The following is a 17476-nucleotide window of genomic DNA, read 5'->3' on the forward strand; positions in this document are numbered from 1 at the left end:
TACAGGAAGAGGATGGAGGAGCAGCTGCTGCAGAATAACGCCAGGGGAGTCTGGAGGGGCCTGAAGACCATCTCAGGCCACGGACAACTCAAGACCTGGACTGGGGGGGACCTGCAGTGGGCAAATGAGCTGAATCTCTTTTTCAATAGGTTCGATCAGATGCCTGCCTCCACTCAGTCTCTCCTGCTGCAGCCTCCACCTACTCCTCCTGCTGGGCGTGTCACCCCCTCCCCCCTTTTCTCCACAGTCTCCAGCTCCCAGCTACACCAGATAGCCACCACTCCCTCCTGCCCAGCCTTGGCCTTCACAACATCTCAGGTGAGGAACCAGCTGAAGAAGATGAAGGCGAGGAAGGCAGTGGGTCCAGATGGCATCAGCCCCCAGCTCCTCAAATCCTGCGCAGACCAGCTGTGTGGAATTGTCCAGCACATGTTCAACCTGAGCCTGAAGCTGGGCAGGGTCCCCCAGCTATGGAAAACATCCTGCCTGGTCGCGGTGCCAAAGACCCCCCCACCCGAAGGAGCTCAACAGCTTCAGACCAGTGGCGCTGACGTCTCACCTGATGAAGACCCTGGAGAGACTGGTCCTTGTCCACCTGCGCCCCCTGGTGAGCTCCTCAATGGACCCATTCCAGTTTGCATACCAGCCTGGCATCAGTGTGGATGATGCCATCATCTACCTCCTCCACACTTCACTTTCCCACCTGGAGAAGGCGGGGAGCACTGTGAGGATCATGTTCATTGATTTCACCAGTGCTTTCAACACCATCCAGCCCACCCTACTGGGAGACAAGCTGGAGCGGGCAGGGGTGGCCCACCACCTCACCACATGGATCCAGGACTACCTCACAAACCGGCCACAGTATGTGAGGACACAGGTCTGTGTGTCTGACGTGCTCCTCTGCAGCACGGGGGCCCCACAGGGAACTGTCTTGGCTCCCTTCCTGTTCACCCTCTACACCTCGGACTTCAACTACAACACCCCTACCTGTCACCTGCAGAAGTTCTCTGACGACTCTGCGATTGTCGGCCTCATCACAGGCGGAGATGATCGAGAGTACAGAGAACTTACTCAGGGTTTTGTGGACCGGTGCCAGCAGAACCGCCTCCTGATCAATGCGGGGAAATCCAAAGAAATGGTGGTGGATTTCGGTAGGCGCCAGCACTCTTCACCTGCACCAGTGAATATCCGGGGAACAGATGTTGAGAGAGTCTCAACTTACAAGTACCTGGGTGTTCATCTGAACAATAAACTGGACTGGTGCGACAACACAGACGCCCTCTATAGGAAGAGTCAGAGCAGACTCTTCCTACTCAGGAGACTGAGGTCTTTTGGGGTTCAGGGGACACTCCTCAGGAACTTTTATGACTCGGTGGTTGCATCGGTCATCTTCCAGGGAGTGGTCACCTGGGCAGGCGGCGTCTCGGCCCGGGACAAGAAGCGGCTGGACAAGTGGCTCTGTCCTGGGCTGCTCCCTGGGCTCTGTGGACTCGGTGGGGGACAGCAGGATGTTGGCCAAGCTGTCATCAATGCTGGGCAACCCGGACCACCCCCTCCAGGGCACCCTAACAGCACTCCACAGCACCTTCAGTGACAGACTGTTACACCCTCGCTCTGCAAAGGAGAGATTCCGCCGTTCCTTCTTGCCTGCTGCTGTCAGACTCTTTAACAAGAACATTGTGTAGTCTCTACAAACTGGCGGACATTAGTGCAATTGTGCAGTCCTGCACCTGAGCTCATATCGTGCAATACCCAATATTCCCCACTACTGTAATACCGTGCAATACTCAACATTCCCCACTACTGTTAGTCTAGTTTTATTTTTATCCAATGCTGTTCCTTACATTTCACTACAGCACTGCAGCACTGTCACTTACTTAGAGTATTTTTCCTCTGTACTATGTACAGGCCAAAATGAGTGTTCCTCATACTTTTTATGTAGATGTATGTTGGTGTGTATATACATGTGTATATACACATGTTACTGCTTATATTTACATAGGTTTGATCCCGAATGTTTGCCGTCAATGTTATACATTAATGGCTACATTATGCCGCCGTCACTGTATGACCTATATCTTTGCTGCTGTAACAATGAAAATTTCCCCACTGTGGGATCAATAAAGGCTAGCTTGAGACGGAAACGGGCTAGCTTGGGGCTAGCTTGGAGCTAGTGTATTAAAATGCCTTCAGACGACAGCGACGAACACAATGGCCTGCTGGAGAAAGCAAATAAGACAATCTCTGACCTAAGAAGGGATATTCGTCGTCTCTCAGAGGAGCTCCATGAGAAGGAATCGGTCATCTCTTGCTTCGCGACCCGTTTCCCCGAACTCTCCGCGGTGGTCATGAGGAGGCGCGCTCGTGAAATCCTGTCGGCGACAATGACGGCTGAGGCGGCTGGCCTCTCAGACATGGCGAAGTGGGATGCAATTGCCTGCCCGGGGCCATCCTGCTCGACACTGCTGCAGAGTGAAACCTGGGTCAAGGTGGTGTCCCGCGGCCGGAGGGCCGGGGAGCCACCCCACCGCCCCCAACTGGTCCTGGGGAATCGGTTCGCCGCCCTGGCGAGTGAGTCTCCTGTTCCCATCACTGCACTACAGCAGTCGGAGACACCGACTGCTGCGTCCGACGCTGGGGCTGTGCTCCCAGGGGCTCCCTCGGATTCCCCGCCACCCACGGCGACGACCTCGGCCGGGAAGCCCATGTTGGGCGGGTCCGCCGGTGACACGGCCGTCCACTCACACGTCGGGCTGCTCCGGGACGCGGTGTCCCGGTACAAGGGTGGTCGTCATCACCAGCATCATCGGCGACACTCATCGGTGTCATCCACCGTCTTCACTCGGCCTCGGCGGAGCCATCCTGGACAGTGGGGTCGTGAATCTCCCGCCGGTGGTGAGTCCCTTGGCATTCCCTCCTCACGTCACCCACCGACCACCGTTATAATTGGCGACAGCACCATTAGACGTACTCACTATCCTGGCTGCGTCACCCGCTGTTTTCCCGGAGCGAAAGTCATGGACATAGTTAACATCCTGCCTGGTGTTCTTGACTCTCTGCCATCATCCATTACCCTGCTCATCGTTCACGTTGGGACAAACGAGACAATACGCCGACAGTCTGAGCAGACGAAGAGAGACTTTCACGCCCTCTTTGCCTTGTTAAGAACCTGCGGTCTGTCGGTCTGGGTGAGTGGCATTTTGCCGGCATTGTCTCGCGGAGCCGAGCGCTTCAGCCGCCTTTTAAGCTTGAACACGTGGCTCCTACGCACTTGTGGCCACCTTGACTTTGCTTTTATTGACAATTTTAACCTATTCTGGAATCGCCCGTCTTTTTACCAGCCGGATGGTGTTCATCCGAACTCTCTTGGTAGCAAGATTTTAGCCGCTAACATCCACCATGTCATAACCAATTCCACTCCCAGCTGACTCTTGTTTACCAATCATATTTCTTCTTCTACTCATAAACGCTGCAATGACAATGTCACTACCATCACTTACAGGCCAATACCAGCTGCTCACAGTACCACCACCCTCACTAGCTCCCCCTGCAGGCCCTCATTATCATTACCACTATCGGACAACTTTCCCATTGAAACCATCACCGGCAGACGCTTCCCTTGCACACACAAACAACGTGGTTTTAACAGTGGTAATCTAGTATATGTTAATACTGCTCATTCGTACCACCATGAGCGCACGTCCAGCACAATAATTAATCTGGCCGTGCTGAACGTGCACTCCCTTTTAAACAAAACTTTTATCATAAACGACCTGATTTTAGACAATAATTTACATGGTGTACTTTTGTCTGAGACATGGCTTGGTACAGATGCTCCAGTTGCTCTCAACGAGGCTTGCCCACCGAATTTTAACTTTTTATTTTCTACAAGGGATGGCAAAAGAGGAGGCGGGACTGCATCAATTTTTATTATTACTCTTTTATCAAAGGAGATCATTTTTAGCAGCTATTTATCGTTTGAACACCATGCCTTTGTTTTTAGCAGTCCCCCTATTCTCTGCATTACCGTCTATAGACCTCCCCATCATTCCACTTCTTTTATTACAGAATGTTCAGAATTCTTATCCATTTTATATTCCAGTTATAACAGGATATTAATAACTGGCGATTTTAATATACACATGGACAACATCTCGGACCCACTATCCAGAGATTTTTCAAACCTTTTAAACTGCTTGGATTTTAAACAGCACGTCTTGCAGCCAACTCACAACAGAGGACACACCCTGGATTTGGTTATAACCTATGGCTTGTCTGCTGGTGTGTCCTCTGTTGTTGACTTGGCAGTGTCAGACCACTACTGTGTCTATTTTAACATTGCCAGTTTTAACCATCTAGCAGTCCCGGTCAGAACAGTGAAGAAACGCTACCTATCTTCTGAGGTGGCTGCAAATTTGATCGAGATCTTAAAAAGCACTCCTGCTGACATTTTACCTGCACCCTGTGATCTTATTGTTGACAATTTTAACCTACATCTTAAATCATTATTAGATTCAGTAGCTCCACTTTTAATTAAAACAACAAAAACAAAGACTGTACCCCCGTGGAGAAACAATGCTATCAAAATATCAAAGAGAAAATGCAGGAGTGCAGAGAGGAGGTGGAGAAAAAGTAAACTTACAGTACACTATGAAATTTTATGCGAACAACTGAAATCCTACAATAAAACAGTAAAACTGGCAAGAGCTTCCTATTTCTCAAACCTCATTACAGTCAATAAAAACAACCCCCAGGGTTCTCTTCTCCACCTTTGAACTTTTAACTAGTTCTGATTTTAATAAGTCCCCACAGAGACCAACAGATGCTCTCTGTGAGGACTTTGCAGACCACTTCAGAAGTAAAATCGATGACATAAGATCCAGTCTTTTAGCCCGTCAAAACACAACTTTTAATAAACCCGGACAATCATATTTACATGCGGAAACACTGGAAAGTTTTGCCCTGGTTGATGCAAGGACACTTGTTCGAGTTTTCTCCCAGGTAAACCCAACAACCTGCCTTTTGGATCCAATTCCCACATTTCTTTTTAAGACATTTTATGGATTTTTTGAAGAACAAATTTTAAATATAGTCAATTGCTCTCTTCAGACAGGCGTCTTCCCCGCTGCCTTTAAAACGGCGGTGGTGAAGCCCCTTCTGAAGAAGAACGGTTCTGACCCGAGCGTTTTTAATAATTACAGACCCGTATCCAACTTACCGTTTTTAAGTAAGATTTTAGAAAAACTGGTTTTCATCCAGTTGAATCATTTTTTAAATACAAATAATATTTTGGAGAAATATCAATCTGGTTTTAGGATGAACCACAGTACGGAGACTGCTCTTTTAAGGATTTTAAATGATATTAGGTGCACTGCAGACGTGAGAAAACTCACAATCTTGGTGCTACTGGATCTAAGCGCTGCTTTTGATACAGTAGATCACCAAATTTTATTAAATAGACTTAAAAATCTAGTGGGCATCTCTGGTACTGTTTTTGACTGGTTTTATTCCTATCTCACAGACCGATATTTCTTTGTAAGTATGGATACTTGTTCCTCTAAAACTCATGAAATTAAATGTGGGGTTCCTCAAGGTTCGATTTTAGGCCCCCTACTTTTTAATCTTTATATGCTTCCCCTCGGGGATGTCATCAGGGGACACGGCATCAGCTTTCACAGCTATGCTGATGACACGCAGCTGTATATTGCCGTGTCTCCTGATGACACAGGACCCATTGATACCCTTTTAAATTGCATTTTAGATAGCAAGTCATGGATGGCAGATAATTTCCTACAGCTCAATCAGGACAAGACTGAGGTTTTAGTTATTGGTCCCGAAGGTCAGAGAGAGAAGCTTTTACCAAAACTACACATTTTTAATCCCTCACACTGTGTGAAGAACCTTGGCGTCATTTTTGACTCTGAGCTCAGTTTTATTCCTCATATTAAAAATGTAACCAAGATTGGTTTTTATCACCTTAAGAATATCGCCAGAGTCCGCCCGTTTCTCTCTCAGGCTAACACGGAAGTGCTGATGCATGCCTTTATTTCCTGTCGTTTAGATTACTGTAATGCCCTGCTCTCTGGCCTCCCGAAAAAGAGCATTTCACCACTGCAACTACTGCAGAATTCAGCCGCTCGGGTGCTGACGAGAACCCGAGGGCGGGAGCACATTACGCCAGTTTTGAAATTGCTGCATTGGCTCCCTGTGTGTTTCAGGATCGATTTTAAAGTACTTTTATTAGTTTATAAATGTGTTAATGGTCTTGGGCCATCTTATTTATCTGATTTGCTTTTATCATACCAGCCCTCGCGGATCCTGAGGTCCTCTGGCGCCGGCCTTTTATTTATTCCAAGGGTGAGGACCAAAATGCATGGCGAGGCTGCATTCAGCCGTTTTGGTCCTCACCTTTGGAATAGCCTGCCAGAGGATGTCAGGTCTGCAGAGACTGTTGATATTTTTAAGAGGAAGCTCAAGACACACCTTTTTAGTTTGGCTTTCAACAACTTTTAAATAATTTATCTTTTCTTTTGATTGAAGATAATTCTATGTTTTGCTTTGAATGTTTTAAAGCACTTTGAGTTGCATTTTTATGTATGAAAAGTGCTATATAAATAAAATGTGATTGATTGATTGATTGATTAATACACTGATAACCCCACAGTTTGTTTATCTATTAATGACTCTTGCCTCGCCTAAAACTAAGTTTTATAAATATTTTGAACAAAAAATGTTCAAATTTATTTAGAATAATAAACCGGACAAGATTAAAAGGCAATATCTATATAATTCTTATGAAAATGATGATTTTAATTTAAAAAGTCTACAAGTGATGGATTATTCTTTAATCCATTAAGGACGGGAGCGCATAACCGCATTTCTACCACTAAAGCCGGTAGCGCTGTTGCGGAGAAAGTATACGTCTTTTTTTTTTTTTTTTTAAATCCACTTGTCGGTCTCTTAGCCAATGAAATGCATCAGAATATACATGTGGCGGTGCCGTGAGTTGTCGGAGCATATCCGGAATTTTTTCGAGTAGTAATGGCGGACGCCGTCGATCGCGATAGATCTGCTTTAAGTCACAGCAGTGATATAGATGACATGCTCGCGGACTTGAAAGCCGTGAAACCATCCCAACGTGATGTATGGTTAAGATATATGTTCGTAGACAATGACTATTTCAACGTCTTTGTAAAAGAATATGTTACAGCCTGGATAAGGGAGATATCAATGACCACTCGGACACAGATGCTTCTTCAGCAGCTCAAGCGAGAATCTTTTATCTACTCTTTTATCCACAAGAAGTACAAAAAACACTTGGACACAAATGTTCCAATGATAATACAAAACAATATATTTAAATTGACATGGTCTATATTTACAGGAATGATTTCTAAAATAAACTAAAGCTTAAATGTACCATCTTGAAATATACCTAAAATACATAAGAGCAGTATACGGACATATTGTTTATATTTCTAAACTCTCTTATAGCTTTCATAAAGAATTTACAAAAATATTTAAAGTACCAATAACTTTGATTACACACATCAGCAGTCGCAATGTACAAGCGTGCACGTATCATGTGAACCTCTTACTAACGGCTCGTGTCCACCCGTAATGGCCGCGTTAAGCTGGAGAATCTAATGTAACCTACAGACAAAAATACAGCTTCAAAAGCATTCAAAACACAAACAGAGTTCAAAATTAACTTTGTTCTCACGCGTCTAATAATGCTTATGCACTAAAACGCTTATTTTCATACCTGGATAAGGGAGATACAATACAATACAATGCAATACATATTAATGACCACTCGGACACAGATGATTCTTCATCAGCAGCTCAAGCGAGAATGAAGCATAGCACAGAGGGCATAACTAGTCGATCACCGAACAACACATCTTGAATAGGTACATCAAAATGTTCTAAAAAAAATAATAACCATGTTAAACATTTGAAATTAGTTTTTCAACGCTTTCATAACTTTCTAGTAGGTCTTTTTAGTCTGGGTGCATTCATATTTATGAATTCATACTACCACTGAATTAACTAGATAATTCAATTTCTGGAGAAATTGCGTGTGAAGGCGAAGGAAACCGAAAAGAAACTGCGAAATGCGTTGAAATGAAGTGGAATAAAGTTGAATGATACTGAATAAAGTTGAATGATACTGAATGAAATTGAATACAGTGGAATGAAGTTGAATGAAGTTGAATAAAGTGTAATAAATTTGAATGATACTGAATAAAGTTGAATGATACTGAATAAAGTAGAATGATACTGAATAAAGTAGAATGATACTGAATAAAGTTGAATAAAGTGGGATGAATTTGAATGAACTCTATGGAAGATTGTGGAATGTTTTCGAATGAGGGGGAATCGATCCAACACTGCCTGCACACAACTCAGCGTGTGTACCACAAGACCATCAAGGACCTAACTGGAAGGCTGTAAAACTGAAATGTTGAATGTGGAAGTGGGACTGAATGGCGAAGGTTGAATAATTTGAATTTTTGGAAAGTATGAATTACAGGCGGGCGGCACGGTGATCAACTGGTTTGCACGTCTGCCTCACAGTTCAGAGGATGTGGGTTCGATCCCGGCTCCGGCCTCCCTGTGTGGAGTTTGCATGTTCTCCCCGTGCCTGCGTGGGTTTTCTCCCGGTACTCCGGTTTCCTCCCACATTCCAAAAACATGCATGGTATGTTGATTGGACTCTCTAAATTGCCCCTAGGTGTGATTGTGAGTGTGAATGTTTGTCTCTGTGTGCCCTGCGATTGGCTGGCAATCAATTCATGGTGTCCCCCGCCTACTGCCCGAAGACAGCTGGGATATGCTCCAGCACGCCCGCGACCCTTGTGAGGATAAGCGGTATCGATAATGGATGGATGGATGAATTACAGGCGTGTCAACCAATGTGAGTTGAATGAAGTGGAATGAAGTTGAATGAAGATGAATGAAGTGGAATGAAGTTTAATAATACTGAATGAAGTGGAATGTAGTTGAATGAAGTTGAATGATCTCGAATGATGTACAATGGCCTGGACTGAGGGAAAAAAAAAACAGAAGGGGAGCAAGAAAAGAGGAAGTAAGGAAAACTAACTAATTAACTTCTGGGTCACTTCCGGGTCCTTTGGGTCACTTCCGGTTCATTTCCGGGTCATTTGGGTCACTTACGGTTAATTTCCGGGTCACATCCTGTTCACTTCCTGTTGATTTTGGGTCCTCCCCCAAGATGGCCGCCCCACTGTGGGGACCTCGGGGTGAGTGTCCCCAGTCTAGCTAATGTCCCTGTCCAAAATGACCGCCGCACTGGGGAGATACCAGGGTTAGTATCCCCAGTCTAGCTAATGTACCTGTCCAAGATGGCCGACTTCACTGTGGATGAACTCTAATATTACTATTGAGGACAAACCCTTGCTTTGGGATGAATGTGTTAAAAGTGGTATCATTTTGATTAATGATCTTTTGGATGAATCTGGAGTTTTTGTATCTTTTCATCAGCTTAAAAAACAGTATAATAATTCACTGGATTACTTAAAATTTAATCAATTACTTTCAACCATCCCCAAGCCATGGGAAGTAAAATTTTGTAAGGAGAAAAAGAGTAAGCAACTGGCTTGTCTCCCGCTATTAAGGTGCCAAAAATGGCTGGCAGGGGTAAGAATAAACCCAAAAATGTATAAATGGTATTTAAGGTATCTCATTGTTGCAATTGTTTTATTTTTGACCATATGAGGCCATGTTTTGGAGGACTGTTGAACTTTGGTTAAAGACATTTGGGGTTATTTTTTAAATCACGCCCTTGAACATTATGTTCGGCAATTTTGAAAAGAACTGCACACCTTTTTTGAACACTATATTATTGCTGGGTAAAATGTTTACCTTTAAAGTAAAAACAATATCAAATTTATGTTTAAAACACTAGAAATAGGATTTATTATCAATATAGTTTAGAAAGAATAATAGCTGCAAACAAAAACACATTATTTGAGCATAAGAGGAAATGGAGTATTTGCTTAACCGAGTTAGAAGTGACGTAGGATACTGTATGTGTCGTTTTCAAGACTATGATTGAATGTCTGCCCTTTGTGTGCTATATTGTTGTTGTATTTTTTTGTTTTGTTTTTTACTGGAAATGCTTACTATTAATGTTATTGTTACTGTTATTATTGTTGTTACTGTTATTATCTTACTAACAGTTGTTTCTTTGTTGTTGGAGTTGGGATGATGATTGGGATGACAGGGATGGAGCCGATGTTAATGATGTTCAATGAGTCGGGGGTTGATTGTTATGTGCGGGCTTTGGGAAAATACATTTAAAAATAAAATAAAATAAAAGGCATCTTAGAAATGGGTCTAAAAGTTGACAGCACACTTTGATCAAGGCCGTTTTTTAAAGCAGTGGTTGCACGACAGCATGTTTAAAATGTCGGGGTACTACACCAGAAGACAGGCTGCCATCGATAATGGCCAAAACCGATTCACCAATATTCGGGAGAACCTCCTTAAAGAAGTGAGGACGAACGGAGTCATGGTGAGTGTGTCAGAAGCCTAGATGGACGGGAGAATCGGCACGCCTTGAAAGTGCGCAAGAAAATCACGAAATGAATTGACTCCAGCGCGAACAAGAGAATATGCCCTTTACTTACCTAGTGCATCTCTAGCATGTTTTTTCCCTCAGTTGTGCTGCCTGTCAGCATCATTTTTTAGTTTTTCTTAGAAAAACTGTGGGGGCGGTATTTCTTACCTGCGTGTGTTACTCATTCACACAACCATGAATACACATACTTCCTCTTATGTGCTTCTCTCAATCAGTCCTGCTCTCACACTGCCTTGTTGTTCATTTGTTTTAGTCCAATGTCCTGCTCATGAAGTCCGTTTTGACTCAGCGGGAGTAATCCTGAGCCCAGGCTACCCTGAAAACTACCCCAACCTACAGATGTGCTCGTGGCTGATAAATGTGGAGAAGGGTTACAACATTTCTCTGCACTTCGAACTCTTCCAAACAGAAAAGGAGTTTGATATTTTGGAAATATTTGATGGTGGGTATGCAGAGTTCAGTGTACAGTGCACTGAACATGGGCCGTTTGGCCTGGATTTCAGTTTCAGCAGTTACAGTAGTTCGATTAATATGTTCCTCAGGGCAAAGTGTTACCATCAAATAACAAAATGCATTTTGATCTTAGATAATTGTCATGACTGTGCTTGTAAATTCTGAAGTTTCACAATGTTATTCAGGATGGCAGTTTGACCACTGGATTTGACTGATGAAGCAGCCCCTAACACACACACACACACGCACACACACGCACACACACACACACACACACACACACACACACACACACACACACACAAAAAGTCAAATTACCATATGCAGGGCTGTCAATTTTGACTAGTTTCCATTGTACTTGATTGGAGTAAGTTTGGTATTCATTTTCACCACCACCTCCACGCTCACATACAAAACTGCACATGGGCATTTGGTCATATTTATATAAGGTGTAGTTGCTTATGTGACATAAAATTTACCAAAGGTTTAATTCAGAACTTCTTCTTCTTGAGCCAGGTCCAAACATTTACAGCCAGAGCCTGGCATCACTCAGTGGTGACATTGAGACGCCATTCAGCCTGACCACCACTGGCCATCAGCTCCTGCTGCGCTGGTCATCTGACCACGGCACCAACCGACGAGGCTTCCACATCAGATATGTGGGTGAGTATCAAAGTATGTATCCCGTTTATGATTATTTTCTCTTTTAATTATTAATATGTGTGTATATTATGTCTCCAAACTACAATAAAATACTAAAATACCATGGGTTTATAAAGTAACTATTTGTGTAGTGCCATGAAGAGTGAGCCAAATGATATTTATCAACTTTCTGTGCATTTCATAAGTATGCATGATTTTAGATGTCACATATTATCGTCGTTTGGGGATATCATCAAGTATGTTATTAGTTACCAGACACATTTAGTTTCACAGAAGCTAAGATAGCACACAATAGCTACTGTTTTTATGATCTAAAAACCAATGAAAAAAGAAGAAACTTACAGGCAGGCTTGCGTGTTGTTTTGCCATCCATTTCAAAAGGCTTTAAATTCTTAATAGTCTGTTTAATAACGCAGGTGGTGCTACACAATTGGAACTCCTCTTCTATTTGAGATGCATCAATAATGATGAAAAAAGGCACAAAAGAGATTCATTTTTCATGTTATGTCTCCATTACATATTCTAGACAAGCATTACGATGAAAGTCGGTGTGATACATTTTGTAAAGACACTCACCTTTGACTTGATTGGCCTTTACACATTTGAACACTTGTCTGAAGTGACAGTGGTTTTGGGGTTTTATTTGTTTTCTTTACCTGTTTGTCTCCTCTGTCTCCCCTCTTTTATTGAATTATCATTCATTCTCCTCTTTCCCTTGCCTTTTCTTTCCCCAACCCAATCTCGTTTTACTTTTCCATTCTCTACAGCAATGTACTGCAGTACCCCTGACTCTCCACAACATGGTTTTGTAGTCAGCCAAACTGGGGGTCATGTTAATAGCACCGTGCGCTGGGCCTGCGACAGGGGATACAAGCTGATAGGAAAGGGGACAGCTATATGCAAGAAGACCACCTTTGGTTACTTCACTTGGGACACGCCAGTTCCCGCCTGTCAAGGTGAGCTAATTTAACACAGGCAGCCTTTTATTTCCAACTTCATATTAATAATAACTCTTGCGATTGAAGCGCTACAAAATGTCAGGGCTGAATCTGTCAATTTTATTGTCAGCCAGTGGTCCAGTGCTGTTTTTGTTCATTCAATTGATTGGGTCGTTTGATGTGCACCTGTGAATGTCTGCATTTATATATGCCTGATTGCATGCTCGAGTACAGACGCACACTTACGTTACAGCAAACAGCAGCAGGTGGAGAACGCTGTCCATTAAGCTGGATATTTGTGTGTTTATATGGAAAAAATAGTTGCCTCTAAAATCTAACAGATGGTTGGGCCACCCTCAGCAGCACAACTGAAATCAAATATTTTCTATGTGGAATTGAATTTCTTTGGATCGTGACATTATGTTGCAGCTTATTGAGATCTTTTGGTGAATTGTATCTTTTATGACAAGCAAAAACAAGTGTTTTTGTGATTTAACAGGTCTAGAGGTAACCGGGCTTTGGTGTGGTAAATGAAAATGAACTTGGCTGAAAATGAACTTTACCCCAAAAATGTGATTAGCCACAGTCACTGTAATTCATGACTTTAACAAGGTTTAACATTAAAGTGGGAAAACAAATAAATAAAAAAATAAGAATTTGAGAAGACAAATACTTGTTCACGTCCTAATATGTGCTGGACTTTATTTTGAGAGAAAAAGACTTTGCACCTGGGATGTATTTCAACAGCTTAACAATTGCCCACGGCACATGAACTCAAACATCAGCAAATTACGCTGATATATTCATGCCAGAATTGTCCATCTGCTTTCCTCTGGATGGGAGGGATTGAATTATGGTGTCTTCCTTTTTACTCCCTCACAGTCCATTATATATGTATGTTATAGTGTGTATCCATTAGGGTACGAGTAATGTATGTAAATGAGATGTTTTTTTTTGTTTTTGTTTTTATCATTTCTGAGACACACTGACCTTAAATGCCCCATGTCGTCTGATTTTGTTGCAAAATTTCATTTGGAACAAATGGAACCCCTCATACCCAAATTGGCATGTAGAACAGTTTTCAGACTTGTAATCAGTATGTGTTGAGTTGTGAGCAAGATGGAGTCAAATGGATGTTGACTAATTCTATCTGAGGTCGTGAAGGGCAATGAAGTGGCTGCAGGCCATATTGGCAGATGTACCTTTTGATGTCTCTTAGTATGCAGCCACCATTACTGCTCAATTTTATTGTCTACTTGTTTACATAAATAAACCTTCCCATTCAATGTGGCTTAGCAGATGCTGGCTTTCTTGTACTCTTTCCTCTATCCCAGCTGTCTGAGTTGGGTCAAATGATGAAGACCCTAGATTTGTGTCCGGTTTAAGTGCTGCCATCACTTTAGCCCAGATTCAGAATAAGCAGGGACACAAACTCACAGCTGTGTGGTAGGTCTTCTTTGCGAGTCATTCATTCTTAAAAGACAGCATGGGAACATGCTGTTTTTTTTTTAATCGTACATAATCCAAACACATTATAAAAACAAATTCCTTGCCCAACTTGCATACCTCACATAAGCATTGCTTGTAAAAAAACAAGATGTGCTTTGTTTTGAATGACAGGTCTATAGAATGACGTTATCAACAAATTTCATTTTATATATATTAGGGTTGCACAGTATACCGGTACCAGTATAGTACCACAATACTAGAGTTTTTAAAACGGTAGTATACCCGCATTTAAAAAACAAACGGTATTTTTATTTCATTTCATTGTATGTGAATGAATTGGTAAATTGGAGCCTGTCTCTTTAAGAGCAAGTGTGACGTAGTTGCCCACGCGCCTCCGGCTCCTTACATGCTCACAGAGGAGAGCTGTTCAAGTTGGCGGCCGGTGAGGTGTGTTGGTGAGGAGCTCCGATACTCTAAAATGTACCCACGACAACAAAGGCAAGATACAGCAGGCGCTTGAACCTGAGGTTGTACGGGATGAAGGAAACACCAGAGGAAAATGTCAAGGCTGAAAAAATGAAACTTTTCGCTATGCTCACACCCGAGGACAAGGAGAAGATGGGCTTTCTTATTGACACGGCACACAGAGTGGGGTTCCACGCAACAACTCTAATCGACCTATCATCGTCCAATTCAACATGTGGTCCTACAAAAGAAAGATTTGGAGAGTTACTCGTGACAATGACATTCTGAGAGAGAAGAAACTACAACTCAAAGAAGATTTGACACATGCTGAAAGGATGGAAAGAAACCGACTATGGCCTTTGGTTGACAGTGCAAGAAAACAAGGGAAACGAGCAGGATTCCGTGGCCCCAACGCTTACATAGAAGGAAAGAAAATAACCTGATTGTAATGTTTACAAATTCAACATTTGTTAGAAGTGTTATGGGGTTGTGTTAAGAATGGTAAACAGTTTCAAATGTGAGATTAGATTATTGGTAATTATAGTTTAGGTTAAAAGTGCTAAATACTACTCAATTTGTAAATTATTAGTTTAGTAGTTATATTTAGCTGTTAAAATGTCATGTTTAATTTTTAAGGCACTGAATTTATGTTCTTTGAATGTAAGAGGTCTATGTGATATTATTAAAAAGAAAAGCAAGATTTTTAATTGTTAGGAACTGCAACACGGACATAATACTCCTACAAGAAACTCACTCAAGTAAGGAAGATGAACGGTATTGGAAATCACATTGGGGTGATACTTTTTTTTTCTCATTGCTCAAATCATTCTGCTGGTGTTGCAATATTGTTTAACACATTTGAAGGGGATATTTTGGAATCTATGATCTCAGAGGACGGATGTTGGATTCTTTTGTTTTTAAAAGTGGACAATTTGGTCTTTATAATTGGTAATGTTTATGGTCCAAATAATATTATTAAAAAGAAAAGCAAGATTTTTAATTGTTAGGAACTGCAACACGGACATAATACTCCTACAAGAAACTCACTCAAGTAAGGAAGATGAACGGTTTTGGAAATCACATTGGGGTGATACATTTTTTTTTCTCATTGCTCAAATCATTCTGCTGGTGTTGCAATATTGTTTAACACATTCGAAGGGGATATTTTGGAATCTATGATCTCAGAGGACGGATGTTGGATTCTTTTGTTTTTAAAAGTGGACAATTTGGTCTTTATAATTGGTAATGTTTATGGTCCAAATAATATTGCCAATGCAAAGGACACTTTCTCCAAGCTCTCTGTAACCCTGGACTCTTTAAGGTCTAAATATAATGACACTCTCATCGTTATACGAGGTGACGATATTGATGCTTCTAATGATGAAAAGGACAGACACCCTCCAAGATTCTCATCACTATCAGGTTTCAAAACCACAATGTTTATCAGTAATCATTTTCATCTGAATGATGTATGGCGATTTATGAACCCGGACAGCACAGAGTATACATGCTCAAACTCCAAGAGGTCTTTACAGTCCCGTATAGATGGGTGATTTGGTTGATGTCATCAAGGTTTACAACAGGGGTGCCCACACTTTTTCAGGCTGAGAGGTACTTTTGACATGACCGAGTCAAAATGATCTACTGCCCACTCAAAATGCAAAACACATTATTTATAAATACTGTATATTGAGAATTATTTTTATATGTACCCTATATGCTGGTGTACCTTGGATCATTGCATCAACCTCTATATACCACAATGCAACAACAAAAATGTTTTGTAATTACCTTACTCGCACTGAATGGAATCAGCCAGGGACGCATTGTCCGGACAGTAGCAGCTGATAGCCAGCCTCAAGCAGATTTGCAGCAACAACCATCCGCCCATTTGCTCCATTCGGCGCGTATAAAACTCTTTTGCACACTATGCTAATGCTATCAATATTTCTGTCTAGGTAAAGTTCAATAACTGTTAAAAAAAAGCCGTTGAGTGAACAGGACGCTGTGGGGCTGTGTCCGATGAACATTGGCTGCCGCGAGGCGGAATGGCATAAAAGTTTACTTGTTTTATACGCGCCGAGTGAGCAAATGGGCGTATTTCCAGTGTTTCTCTCCGCGTCCCACCGCTCCAAACGCATCATACGCAACCGTGCCTGCCTGTGCGAACTACATTGACTCCAATTGAAACGCACCGCCAGAAACGTTTCCAGGTGAGGATGGATGATAGGCTGGTGATCTACCCACAATGCCATTGCGATCAACCGGTTGATCGCGATCGACGTAATGGGCACCCCTGGTTTACAAATTATGACAGATGTTTATCATTCTCATGCCCCGTTGTCTGACCATAAATTAATAACCCTAAAATTGATTGGACAAAAAAGCAAATCAAGCTTGAGAGGTTACTGGAAATTAAATAATTTGTTAGAAGATAATAAATTTAAGGAAAATATAGCTCTCCTTGTAAAAGAAATATTTGATGATAAAGAAATGGATTCAATCCAAAAATGGGAATTCTTCAAATTTAAAGTTAGACAAGTAGCAATAAATAGAAGTAAAGATATATATATATATATATATATATATATATATATATATATTTAAAAAAAAAAATCCAACAACTTGACCTGTTTAATGGATGCATTGCAGCCATTGATTTTGAAGCGTGATTTATCATAAGAGGAATTAAAAACATTTAACAATCCTAAAGATGACTTAGATACATTTTATGTAAATTTAAAAGGAGCGGTCATCAGGTCAAGGGCGAAATGGTTGGAAAATGGAGAAAAAAATTCCAGTTACTTTTTTTGCATTAGAAAAAAGAAATAGAAAGCTGAATAATATTACCTCTAATATTAATGCCGTCGTAAACTCCAACACTAACATTATTTCAGATTAT

General features: G+C 41.9%; 1 protein-coding gene across 11 annotated transcripts in view; it reads left to right on the top strand.

Moving 5' to 3' along the window:
- The window catches only part of LOC147144176 (CUB and sushi domain-containing protein 3-like), a 708031-nt gene that overhangs the window by 445193 nt on the left and 245362 nt on the right, over nt 1-17476 (top strand). For 10 of the 11 annotated variants that reach the window (XR_015087713.1, XR_015087712.1, XR_015087709.1 and 7 more), the window contains exons 48-50: nt 10860-11048; nt 11576-11734; nt 12490-12678. Coding sequence is in view for 6 of the 11 variants with exons in the window: in XM_086037008.1 (XP_085893134.1) it covers nt 10860-11048; nt 11576-11734; nt 12490-12678 (537 nt within the window). In the remaining 5 variants the exon portion in view is untranslated. The remainder of the gene's footprint in view (nt 1-10859; nt 11049-11575; nt 11735-12489; nt 12679-17476) is intronic. The other variant, XM_086037005.1, reaches the window with a different exon arrangement.

Source organism: Filicampus tigris, chromosome 8 (genome assembly GCF_054856515.1).
Source record: "Filicampus tigris isolate MCC_2025a chromosome 8, RoL_Ftig_1.0, whole genome shotgun sequence".
Lineage (NCBI taxonomy): Eukaryota > Metazoa > Chordata > Actinopteri > Syngnathiformes > Syngnathidae > Filicampus > Filicampus tigris.